The 12,573-nt window shown below is 40.9% G+C and overlaps 6 protein-coding genes across 6 annotated transcripts; 3 read left to right on the plus strand and 3 right to left on the minus strand.

Annotated features, from left to right (window-relative positions):
• Window positions 1–428: 428 nt before the first annotated feature.
• Window positions 429–1,454, plus strand: AK88_04409 (uncharacterized protein; the record flags this gene model as incomplete). Its single annotated transcript, XM_012482019.1, has 1 exon — window positions 429–1,454. The coding sequence occupies one exon, from the start codon at window positions 429–431 to the stop codon at window positions 1,452–1,454; it is 1,026 nt and encodes a 341-aa protein (XP_012337442.1).
• Window positions 1,455–2,967: 1,513 nt separating this feature from the next.
• AK88_04410 (uncharacterized protein) lies at window positions 2,968–3,551 on the plus strand (the record flags this gene model as incomplete). The annotated part of the gene is made up of 3 exons (XM_012482020.1): window positions 2,968–3,082; window positions 3,277–3,352; window positions 3,482–3,551. The coding sequence occupies 3 exons, from the start codon at window positions 2,968–2,970 to the stop codon at window positions 3,549–3,551; spliced, it is 261 nt and encodes an 86-aa protein (XP_012337443.1).
• A 352-nt stretch (window positions 3,552–3,903) lies between these two features.
• On the minus strand, window positions 3,904–4,557 carry AK88_04411 (uncharacterized protein; the record flags this gene model as incomplete). The annotated part of the gene is made up of 2 exons (XM_012482021.1): window positions 3,904–4,286; window positions 4,500–4,557. 2 exons carry the CDS (start codon window positions 4,555–4,557, stop codon window positions 3,904–3,906), a joined length of 441 nt encoding a protein of 146 aa, XP_012337444.1.
• Window positions 4,558–6,542: 1,985 nt separating this feature from the next.
• On the plus strand, window positions 6,543–8,139 carry AK88_04412 (uncharacterized protein; the record flags this gene model as incomplete). Its single annotated transcript, XM_012482022.1, has 6 exons — window positions 6,543–6,788; window positions 6,957–7,025; window positions 7,135–7,232; window positions 7,375–7,435; window positions 7,555–7,702; window positions 7,961–8,139. The coding sequence occupies 6 exons, from the start codon at window positions 6,543–6,545 to the stop codon at window positions 8,137–8,139; spliced, it is 801 nt and encodes a 266-aa protein (XP_012337445.1).
• Window positions 8,140–8,484: 345 nt separating this feature from the next.
• AK88_04413 (uncharacterized protein) lies at window positions 8,485–9,120 on the minus strand (the record flags this gene model as incomplete). Its single annotated transcript, XM_012482023.1, has 2 exons — window positions 8,485–8,637; window positions 8,935–9,120. The coding sequence occupies 2 exons, from the start codon at window positions 9,118–9,120 to the stop codon at window positions 8,485–8,487; spliced, it is 339 nt and encodes a 112-aa protein (XP_012337446.1).
• Window positions 9,121–10,306: 1,186 nt separating this feature from the next.
• Window positions 10,307–12,082, minus strand: AK88_04414 (uncharacterized protein; the record flags this gene model as incomplete). The annotated part of the gene is made up of 2 exons (XM_012482024.1): window positions 10,307–11,779; window positions 11,915–12,082. 2 exons carry the CDS (start codon window positions 12,080–12,082, stop codon window positions 10,307–10,309), a joined length of 1,641 nt encoding a protein of 546 aa, XP_012337447.1.
• Window positions 12,083–12,573: the final 491 nt, after the last annotated feature.

Genomic DNA, 12,573 nt, shown 5'->3' on the forward strand with positions numbered 1-12,573 from the left:
CCTTTCTGCCAAATGGAACATTTTTTTTTTTTTTTTTTGTGAGGACAGAGAGACTATGTTCTCCTAAATGGTTCCACACCTGTGGTCTCTTTGTTGGAAGGGGGCTGTTATATGTTTCCACTTCCATGAACACGCATAAAAGCTCTTGGCGCCGCTGTGTTTGCAGAGGCTCATTTGTGTCAAAATTTGCGGAGGACACAGAACCGCATGGTGTACAACGTATGTTTTCGCAGCTGAGTCCCACTCGGGGAGGGGCCCAAGAAGTGGGCAGCAGAGGAAGGAAGGTGATAGGGACAAAATTGCAGACGGATCGGTGAAGCCACAGAAAAACGCGGCAAGAAAACGGAAGCAGAGGCGGCACGGGAAGCATGCCCCCCGGATGAGACGTATATATATATACATATGTAAAAACTCAAAAATATGGAAAAATGGAAAAATATCGTGAGTTCGCAGACGCAGCTACAGGCATAAATCCATTTTTGCCCTTATGGGTAAACAACAAATTGAGTGTCCACGAGAAGCTTTTAAAATTTCTTCTGTTCCCCCTGGTGCTGTGTCGCTTTTGCTTCCTATCCCTGACATTAATTTTTATGGTTTTCCTAAACAGCCTAGTGAACCTCTTCATATTCCAGAGCGTAAAGGACTTCTTCTATCAAATTATACAAGCCATTTATTGCCGACTGTTGCTTTTTTACTTGGGTTTTTTTTACATGGATGAGGAGTATGCTAGCCACAAAAGAGTTAAAATAAAATGCATGAAGAAGAAAATTCCATTCACATATGATGATTATGGCCACATATATCTGTCCAACTTTACCTCCTTCGTCGACATTTTATATTTAGCATATCGTCTCAACCCCCTATTTGTTATTATTAACAAAAATGGAAGTCTGTCTCCTGTTTTCTTCTTTGACTTAATAAAGCTATCACTACAATTTTCCATTCCAAACAAGAAAGGAGAATTTAAAAACCTAGAACAAGTACATGTCTTTGCAAAAAATAAAAAAATAAAATCAGTGGTCATATTTCCAGAGGGCATGAAAAGTAACGGCTCTTGTATTCTCCTGTGGAAGAATGAAATTTTTACTCACTCAGAATATGTTATTAAAAACAAATGCAATTTGATCGCTTTTATTTACGAAACAAATATACTTAACAAAAAATGGAGTAACTTTTACACCTCTCCGCATACCGTTTTTCATCCCGTCCTTCATATTATCCTTCTCTGTTTTAATATATATAATAAAATTAAAATTGTGTGGCTGAACGAAAAGGACATTGCAGAATCGTTGCGCGAATTTGACTTTTCCAACTGCGATGAACTCGTCCACTACTTGAGGAGCCTCATGGGCCTCATGAAGCCCACGGGGGGCACCCTCGTCAATGTCAAAGCAGATTTGTTGGAGAAGTTTGTCAAGTACTGGAACCTCACGCGGGGCCGCGCCTACCTTTGAGTGGCATGCAAATTGTCTAGGTGGAGGAATAGTCCACTTACAATATCCCCCTGCACAATATTCCCCTACAGCAACCGCGTCACCCAGCGAATATGTATATATATATATATATATATATATATATATATATATATATATGTAACCCCACTACGACGCGTTCGTAAAGGCTCATCTCCCTCTGTGTGTCTTAGACAGTCACCGTGGGGAATTCGCCCCATGTGATGTGATTTATTGGCGCAGGCCGAATTTGGGGGATAGGAACACATCCCAGCCCCCTCCATGGCACCGTGCCATTCATATGAATTTTTTTTTTTTTTTTTTTTTTTTTTACCCCTTTTTTAAATACAACTTTCGATATGTGAGAATTATTCACCACTTTGTGAAAAAAGTCAAAAAAATACTTCACGTGTAGACGTTCCCTTTTATGGAGGGACATTTGATATGAAGGGGAAACTTTTACCCTTGTCCATACTTTAAATTGCACACCGCGTGGTGTATGCGATTGTGCTAGCAACTTTCTACATTCCTATTACGTTACTGCTGACCCCCCGCGTGTCAACATCGAGTAGTCTTCCAAACAGCAAGTAGGCCTCTTCATGCCGGCGCTGTTGTTTTTCTCCCGGACGAGATGGCATGTTCCATATTGTCTTCAAACACATTGCACCTACATTGCAAGTACGAAATGATGAGCAGCATTTTGGCATGTTCCTCTTGTTCTCCTTGCATGACCCATTTAGTAGTGAGGAATAATCATGCGCTCTACATAGTTCAAATGGAGCCATTTTGCAGAAAAGAAAAAGAGGCGTAGCATTTGCTCAGACGAAAAATCGGGCAGAACAGTCAACACGCGAGTCTTCATTAATGTGCATACACACTTTTATTATGCAAATGTTGGCAAAAAAAAAAAAAAAAAAAAAAAAAAAAATTCAAAGTTATTTAAATTCGTTGCAAAAGTGACTACACACAAGCGTGGGCATATATTTATATATTTTTTTTTTTTTTGAAGGGCAGTTGTGCAATTAGCTGTGCGTATTTTACACCCCCATGTGCCAGTCTGAACATATTCCTCGCTAAAGTAGACACAGCGCAGTTGCTCATGCACAATCACACAAACACATATGTACATATTGGTCTGCTAATTCAGATGTGTACTCCTCCTAAGGGTGGCCTTTTTTCCTCTTTCCCATGTTAACAAAAAACCTCCCCCAAGTGTAATTATACCCCAAAATTTGACGGCACAAATGAAGCGAATTTTTTTATTCATGCTCGCCGTCTTGTTTTGCGCTACGAGTCCCGATGTAGGACTGTGCCACATGTGCACAACAGAACTGTGCGGGAGATGTTGCCACCCTACACGAGATGGTCCGCCCGAGAAGCTCCCACCATGGCGGTCGCATTTCGATATCGTCGCCGCTGAGCCTGTTCTTATCCCTAACCCCCGACGTTGCCAGTGACCATGGCACCGCTTATTTCATCGCCACTGTTGCCAACATTTTCCTCTACCGTTTCTTCCATGGTGACAACCTATTTTGCAGGCTGCGAGAATAATTTCCACAGAACGATGAGGGGGAATGATCACTGGGACGACGTATACTGCAGACTCTGCGACTGCAGCAATCCTAGTACAGGTATATGTCTGAGGGTCCATTAATCCCCTGTTGCATTTAACGTACCAAGTGTAGTTTTCACATGCCTGCACACATCCGACGCGGATGCTTCTAAAAATGAGGCAGTGCGCTCGGTGAGTCATATGCCCAGTGTATGTATTCACTCCCCTACATTGATACGCGAGCGGTGGTTTGCCCCCCCTTTTTCGCAATAGGATGTGGATGGGTCGGAGACACCTATGGGAAAGTGATCTGCACGAGTTGCGATTTTATCAAGCATGCCTCTGTCAAGTATGCCCCACATGAATAAGAATTTGACGAAAATATAAGTTGATAAGGAGACCTTTTTTTTTTTTTTTCTAATCATTTCTTCCCCCTTTTTACATATCCACTTGTCTGCTATTCTTTTTTTTTTCGCAGAGTAAAATATTTCGATATAGCAGGGTGTGGACATGAACTGAAGAGGGGAAAGCTTCTCACTAATGCCTAACGTGGTGGACAGAAGACGATATCAGTGTCTATCGTGGGGCGCACCTCTCAAATGGGTAGTTCGCCCCAAATGTGCATGCTCCCGTCGGTGTGTTTTCCACCACTTGTTTGTTTTATTTTATTTTTTTTTTTGTTAATTATTTTGTAACTCATCAATTTGTTTATTTTGCGAGTGGCTTCCATGTTGTTGGGGGGGGAAAAAAAAAAAAAGAACAAGCACACAAACAAAATAATAGTAAAATGAACTAATAAGTAAATGGTGTGGTAGACAAGACGTGTGAACCCAGTCAGATGTACAGAAGAAACCCCACTTTTGCTACTTTTTGCAAATGGACGTACAAATGTACATATGGCTAGCTGCACTTGCATTCGCATGAATCGCAACAAATAGATTTTGTGATATCGGACAGAGCGCACTTTTGCCTCCGTCGGAGGTACACAGGATCAGATACATAACTGATGGTCGGCAATTGATACTTCTCATTATCTTTTAAGTCAGGCATTTTTTCGTAAAAGGGGCCCTGAGCGTAACTTATGAGGGGCACGTCGTACAAAATGTTCTTTGCGTAAAACTCGCTATCAATCTGATGGTAGTACAGAGGAGGATTGTCGGAAGAATTTAATATGATGCGTTCCGTTGGAATACAGGGGAAAGTGATGGGTTCCTCCTTACTGCAGCGTGCGTCCACTTCGTTGTAGGTGTAGGTCCTCTCAGTGATTTTTATTTCTTCCTTTTCTGAATGAGAAATTAAGGTTGGTGCAAGGGTATTGTACACACGAAGGAGACGGCTGTTCAGCGGGCAGCCAAGGCAAAAGTGCTCGCGCTATCGCATAATTTACATGCAAGCGGAGAAGTTGTACACTAATGAATGCAGACGGGAGAACGCACACATCGGTTGTGAGACGAGGTGTTGGGATGCGTCCCGGTTTCCTAAAATGATGTCCTTACCACAGCAGCACTTGCAGCAGTTACAAAGTGAGCATATAGACTTCCTGAACAAGTTCATCTTGACGTTCGCAAATGTTATAATAATGGGAATTTGGCACGGTGAAGGGACAATTTTGTCGTTATTTTATGATTGTTCCTACTGCGTGGTTGTTATTGATGCTGTTCTGTGAGAGGGGACAGGATAGGCGGTACACTTCTTCACTCCACAGCGGTAGAAAGTGAAATTTAAAGGGGAAATCCTCTACGTGGGAGTTAAAAATAACACTTCAAATGCGATATACATGTATATATGCTTAACACGTGTAAATGCAACCCGGTACTTATGTGCGCAAAGCAAAAAGATAGAGACAGCCATAAAATAACAACTTAAAACAGCATATATTTTGCAAAATGTACGGTTGTTTTTTTTTTTTGATCTGCTGTGTGCATCGACTTGAAAAAATAGACACATTCGTTATAGTGGGGTTGGAATATAACGAATGGGCTTACCTGAACGTTCATATTTTTTTCTAGCTATTTTGTAGCGTTTACTTTTTTTTTTTTTTTTTTTTTTTTTTTCAAACAGCCAAAATGGAACATGTGGCATGTGCACGGAGTATAAACAGCCAAAAAGAAAATTGGAAAGCCACTTAATTTTTTTTTTTTTCACCTTGCTTGTTTGTAAAGAAGCCAATAAATATTATTTTATTATTTTTTTTTTTTCTTCCTCCTTTTGTGTGTGTGACAACGGGGTAGCTATTAAAACCCCACGGGGGCATCATTTCGTGTGTCAAGAGGATAGTCTGCCTATTTGCTACCCACTACGATACTTTAAAAAAGACATTTTGAATAAATTCGCACACATCCGTTAGGCGTGGTGAATATTTCCTATTCTCCCACGTAGTAGATAAAAAGTTGGGGAAAAAAAACAGGCACACAATTGTGATGATAAAAAGGGACAACCCGGTTACTACTAAATGGGTAGTGAGTAAGTAGAAGAATCCCGCGGCTAAATTGCATTCATTTTGGTAACGTAGTGGCATGATAGTGACACAGTTCATATCTTCATGTCTACCCCTTTCACATTTATTCTGTTATACCAATTTAAAATCAGAAGGAAAAGGACCTCCTGCCCAAATGAGAAACGCGTGTAAGGGGGGTAAAACAGACATTTAAACATTATGGTGACTCCATCCACAGTTGGCTAAATTCGAGTTCACAATTTTGTGTCGGCGCAGCCGCACAACAGAAACTTCCTAAACGCTTTTTATCATTCACAAATGAGTGATCGAAGGTTTACATATAAAGACGAAGCCGCGGAACTCATACACATATCGCTTTTATTTTACCCACTTTGTAAATGCCTTTCCAATTTTTTTACCACTTCGTGTAAATTTTGTGGGGGGAGACTATAAAGGTGTTGCATTAGGGATGACTAGAAAAGGGGGGAGTATTCCTGCCAGATGATTAGAAATTCAAATTTTTTTTTTCCCCCTCAAAATGTGACATAAGAGGGTTCAAATGTTATGCTTGTTTCATTTATTGGTATATAACACTTTGTGATTTTTTTTTTTTTTCTTTTTTTTTCGCCTCCTTATCATCTGGCTGAGGTTCTGTGTTAGAAAAAGGTTCATCCCAGTGTACGTTCCCCAACCTGCTCCGTCGCATGTTTCACAAAAGGGGACATAAATAAACTGCCTGCCCTTAGTTGGAAAAACGTTAAAAAAAAAAAAAAAAAAAAAAAAAAGTGTAATAAAAGATACGCCAAATAGGTATCCGTGGAGTGTTAAACAAGGGAATGATAAGCTGCACTGCTATACAATGCCTGTGTTATTGTATTTTTTCCCCCCACGCGAACTTAAAAAATGTACACCTATTTGATGCGTTGCGACTGTTTTGTGAACCCAACCCTTTGAAGTATTAAGGGGGGAAAAAAAAAGGAGTGTGGTTACTATGACATGAGGTTATAACTTTTTTTCCACCAGTGAACATCCTAAAGCTTGGAAAATATTTGAGGGAAAAAAAAAAAAAAAAGCAGCTACGCTGACAAGAAAAAGAAGAAGGATGGTTCATATTCCACAAAAGTTGATCGTTCATTACCACCACTGTTCTATAAGAGATGTTGGTGACATTTTTATAGACTGCTTAACCGTCCAACTGCTTTTTTTGAACAATGTTTTTAATTGTTCTTTCGTTCACCTGGTGGGGGAGGCACACCCCTTCAGCAGTTATGGGTCTTACCCTTACGCCTTTAACACACTGGAGGGGAATATCCTTTTTGGAGAGGACATTATCGACTACATGAAAAATGTTAAAATATATGCGAGTGGGATGTCGTTTATGCAGGGTGCAGAGAGAGGCTCGTTCGCGTGTGTGAAAATGTATAGGTGTTGTTTTTTCTTTTGCTTCTCCTCCGCAATGTGTGCACTTAAACCCGTTCTGTCTATCTATCTCTCTTTTTTTTCCCCCTCCTTTCAGCTTTACCTATTTGACTCAATTGAATATGAACCCTACTTTGGAGTAGTAAACGAGTTGAAGGCAATTTTGGTACGTCTACCCATTTAGCACTCTACCGAGGGAACCAATTATTGAAAATATTCCCCCCCGTTCCCCACCTTTTGAGTACACATCCTTCTCGCAATATTACCATTCGCAGGAGTACTTCCTTTGGGTGGATGACGAGATTTATAACAACTTTACGAAAAATATTTACAAAAATAGGTTCTTCTATTTGTATTATATTTATCTGACGAGGTAAAAACGAGGTTGGATATTTTGGGGCAGCTTTTCATTCGGCTCAACAGACATGTGCAGACATGACAACTGTGCATGTGTGTTTTGCGAGGAATGGATTAACGTCTGCTTAATTTTTTTTTTCTTTTTTTTTTTTTTACAGAAGATTGAGACGGGAAAACTACGAAAAGTGCCAAATGGCTGGATTGGACAATCACAATTTGGTCAGGCCGCCAGACTAAACGATAATGTTTGGAGAGAAATTTAAAAAAAAAAAAAAAAAAAAATGTAAAGTGTAAACATCTCTTGCATTTTTGCTCCTTTTTTTTCTTTTTTTTTGCAGAATATAACCAGGTTGAAAAGAATTTTAAGCATCTTGGAGGAGGTCATATGCAGTGCCGACAATTCCACTGGGGAAGAACGCGATGTCTGCTACTTTGACTCCATGTGCTTCTCCGTTCTTTCCATACTTTACTCCCTTCCGTCGAAATGTAAGCGAGGCTAGATTTTAAAAGAAACCTTTCCTTAACAGTGAAAGGGGAAATGGAGACACGAGAAAAAAGTTCTCCCCCTACTACACCATTCGGATAGATTGGAAAATATCGATAATAGGAAAATGGTACTGGGGGGGGGTGAGAGAGGGGTTCATATGTTGCTGCCCATTTTGTGCAGAGCTCCCCTCTCATGAGCCCCCACTTTTTTTTCTGGTACGAATCTACCTTTATTTGCCGCCTGTTCCCCCGCCGCAGTCAACGAAGACCTGCAGCGTGCGCTGCTCTCAAAGCCGAGCCTGATCGAATTCGTGAGGAACCTCAACCGACGGTACAGGGTATGGGAAAATGAAAAATGGTTTCTTCAAGGGGTTAGCGATGGAAGCGGCAGCGGTTCGCTTCATAGAAGTAGCCGCGGGCGTGTTCCATTCGTTTGAATATGTTACGCTACGTTTCATTGTGTTTTTGTGTGTTATACAATACTATGCTATTTGGTGTTTTTTTTTTTTTTTTTTTTTTTTTCGTTGCCCCTCTCCACTATGCCGACAACGTGCGTACGTCCAAAGCGAATTATCCATCGGTGAAAAAACAGGACAAGGAGAAAAAGCTTGCCTAGCCTTGTCTCTCTCGCTTGCCCAAAAATAAAATAACGCACAAGTGCAAACAACTTTCGTGTGTGAAGCATCACGCCTTTTTTTTTTTAAGGTACCCTTTGTCTTATAATATAATAACCCTTTTTTTTTCGTGCGAGAGGAAGAGACGTGACTTGTTCTACCCCATTTTTACCTGAACAGGTCAGGTCGATAACCATACTTTTTTAACCACCCTTCTCTTGCGGTTTGAAAAAAAGCCATTTTCGCCATCCTCGTGAATTTGTAAATTCCTCTAGAGTACCCGCCTTGTATGCACCTCATTCGTATCCGGTTAACTCCGACCTGCAGGGGGTGGTCATGGAGAAAAAGGGGTGCAACTTATGTATGGGAAAGGAAATTGAGGGACAAATTAAACGAAGGAATGTATGAAAGTACAAAATGGGGTGAATTCTCTCACACCAGCAAACCATCCATTATTAACCCTGCGTGTGTGTGTGTGTGGTTGTTTGTCGACCGGTTTAAGACTCCGTGCGGGGAAGGGAGCTGCTCTTATCCCGTCCAGCTGCACTTTAATTACAAACCGGTGCTACTGCTGCAAGACGTCCACACACTCTCTACTCAACCGCTACACCGCCCTACCTTGTTGTTAATTCTTATGTGGCCCCTAAAGCCAAGATTGTCAAACACATTTTTATAAACGCGCGTGTTGACTTCGGACTCCATAAAAGCGCGCCTCGCCAAAATGTCCCTAAACACTTTTCTGTTGTAACTAGGGAAACCCAGAGGCACTTGGTTCAGGTATGGTCCTGGGTCTCTTGCTGCCATTTTTGCTGCTTTTATATCAGGCGATAGGATGATATAGAGGGGTACTCCTGCGCCTTGCTCAAGTGGGAGAGGCGATCAGGGTTATCTCATATGGGGCAAAAAAGAAGAAAAAAAAAAATATGAACATTGGTCGCACACAGGTGTGATTACCTGCTGGGGTAACTCGACTAAAATGGATCCAATAGGGAGGAGCATAACAAAATGGCCAAAAAATGTACCCCCTGTAAGAGAATTTTGTTTTGTTTTTTTTTTAATGCTCATGCAGAAGCATGTGTGAGGGCACCCTCGGGGGGGCATTCCTAGTACCACGTGAAAAGCACAACAATACCATAATAACGACGCCCATATGAACAAGGGAATGCACTACGGGTGGTGACGCATTAAACCCTTCTAGTTAATGCGCCAATTGGCAGAAGGATAAATAAATGGTTATTCTTCCGGCTAAAGGGGATAACACTCCAAACCGGTATGCTTCCCATTTTGCCATTCTGTGCACCTGTCGTGTGGGGATAATTGTACAGTTCATTGTGGAGGTCCCCCTTTCTACAAAGCGGACTAGCATATTGAGCGCGTGTAAGCTGCATTTAATATTGACAACAGATGGGGGTAACTTCTCAACTTAATAACACACACGTTATGAGAGTGCCACAGGTGACCTCCGCGACCACCATACAACTAACCATATGCTGAAGAGAACATCCGGGGGTCGAAGAAAAGGTTAAGGGTTGGACGGCGGTTTGTCTTTTAACGCTTGTGGGGGAAGCATCCCGCCATTCAGTTTTCCTGCCAAATGCACACTGCACAAAATGGGAAAGCTTAAAAGGTTTATTCTCCAATTTGTGTTGAAAAAAAAAAAAAAAAAAAAAGGGATTCATTTGGGGCAATACAAAAAAAAAAAAAAAAAGAAAATTCGCAAAGGAAATTATTACTATCACGTACCACGCAAAGAACGTGATTTGGGTGATCAAATTTGTTGCGCAACTATGCAGGGACATATCTGCAATGGGTGGGGGCACGCGTCATCATGCTGATGTAAGAAAGACAACGTGAGGCGGGCGCTCCTATACATACATATGTACACACATATATGTATATACGCGGGTGCATCACTAAGGACGGGGACTCCGCTCAGAGACATGGGATTTAATCGGTGGGCTGCCCACTCACCGTCACAGGTTGAGAACAGCTACTTCTTAGAGGCAAACCTGGGCTTCAAGGATACCATCTTTACCTTTTTATTGTTAATGGTTTGCGAGCTAATATTGCACATATTTTTTATACACTTCTGCACGATCAAGAAGCTTTGGTTTTTTTCTTTAATGTTTAAAACATCGAGGAGAGTCAGGATGTCCATTTTTCCATTATTTTTTTCAATAAGCTTTAGTAAAATTTTTGTACAGTTTTCTTCCTTTATTTGTAATTCTTTATTTTTAATTTTTTCCTTAATGAATTCGTTAATGCTGTTTGTTTTGGAATTTTGTAGTAGGGGTTGTTTTTTATGTGGGGTACTTTTTTTATCCCCTTGGTACTCGTCTTCATCCTCCTCTTCTTCATCATCTTCCTCCTCCTCCTCCTCCTCCTCATCCTCTTCTTCGTTGTTTTCATCTTGTACGTGTCGCTTATCCTTTTGCGGTTTGTTCAGGGCAAGTCCTTTTTTGGCCTTCTTTTGTGCCTCTGTTTTTAGCATATTTTTTTTGGCGGCTAAGTTTTTCTTAGCCATATTTACAGTTCCATCATCAACTTTGTCATCCTCCTCTTCTTCTTCTTCCCCTTCTACTTCTTCTTCATCTTCGTCATCCTCCTCCTCTTCATCGCCGTCATCCTCTTCCTCTTCCTCCTCCTCGTCATCATCATCGGAGTACTGCTTCAGTTCGTCATCCTCCTCATCATGGACTTGTTGTTTGAGGAGAGACTTCATAGTTTGTCCATAGGTGGTGAGTCGAGAAAGGTCTACCTCTGAGTTATTATCGGAATCTTCATTCTCATCATTATTATCATCGTCCTCAAATTCTTCCTGTCCTGAGTCATCCAAATTAATGTCTTCATCATCACTCTTTTTACCATCATTGTTGTAATCCCAATTGACTTTACTTTTGCGCAAAGCACTAATGGAAAGAGCTGAATCGACATAATCAATTTCATCCTGATTTTCTCTCATTCTTAATTTATACAAATTTTTTAAGCGTTTTTTTTCTTGTTTTTTTAATCCTAAATCATCATCCTCATAGGATGAAGATGAGTCTGAATTTACAATTTTTTTTTTTTTTTTTTTTTTTGCATTTCCTTCTTCTCTCACTTTGGAATTTACTTTCATATTTTCTTCTTTACTTTTTAACCTTTCAATTATATCATCTAACCTTCTGTTGTTTTGTTCTGCTCTTAATTTTTCTTGCGGGTTATTATCTATATTAAATTTGCTCAACGTTTTTGCCGACAGGTCTGGTTCGAACACGTGCCAACTGGAGATGGGGTAAATGTCGGAATATTCTTCATTTTCCATCAGCACAAAAAATACATCCGTATCCATGTTGCTCTGTTTGGACATGTACGACTTGTGATTTGATTTTGCCTTTTCATTCGATGAGTTTTTTAGTAGCCAATAAAAGGCATTGTTATTTTTGTCATTCACCGTGGGGCTTTCTCCATGTTGGTCTTTGGACTGGTGTGTGGGTGGGGCAAAAACAAAAAAAAAAAAAAGTGAACAGTGTGCAGTGTAAACTGTCATTGTGGGGTTAGCCATTCGGCTCACGGTTTAAGTTAGGGCGTGCGCCTAACCGCTGCTCTATCCCCTTACGATAAACGTCACTGGGCCGGTCAACTTGCTAATTTCCCGATTGTCCGTAAAACGGGAAATCAAATATTTCACATCTTCATCCGGTTTGTTTATCCTGATTCTCTTGTTGCCATATTTGGACAAGGTGAAGTCGGAGAATTTTAAGGGTCCTTCCTGTGGCTCCCCCATTTTGCGCTCTTCCGTTCAAGTGTCAGTCGTGGAGTTATGACTGTGTTTTGGCAAGCCTGCATTCGGAATGCCTGCGCATTGTGAATGCGTCCTTGGCACTAGGTTGCTTATTTTCTTGGGGGAGAAGAAGGGGGCGTCTCATACGTTCGACCGCAGAAATAGGGCTAAAGCCAGGACGAAAAAAATTGTTCAAGTGACTTGCGGCGGGGGAAAAAAACCGGCGGATAATGGGTAACGCAAAAATGGATACAACAGGAAAATAATAATTCCCCAGAAAATACGCAACAATGTTAACATATAGCCATGGGAAGGTGGAAAATGTTAAGAAGAACGCAAATGTGAGGAGGGACCAAACCGATGAATTCGCCCAATTCAGACTTGCGGAAGTGTACAAATACGCGCGCGCTTAATCGATGTATACAAAAACATAGGGACATGAGAAAACACTTTTGACGCCTGCATTAATTTGACGGGGATTTTTTTTTTTTTTT

The sequence above is a fragment of the Plasmodium fragile genome, assembly GCF_000956335.1.
Source record: "Plasmodium fragile strain nilgiri unplaced genomic scaffold supercont1.62, whole genome shotgun sequence".
In the NCBI taxonomy this organism is placed as follows: domain Eukaryota; phylum Apicomplexa; class Aconoidasida; order Haemosporida; family Plasmodiidae; genus Plasmodium; species Plasmodium fragile.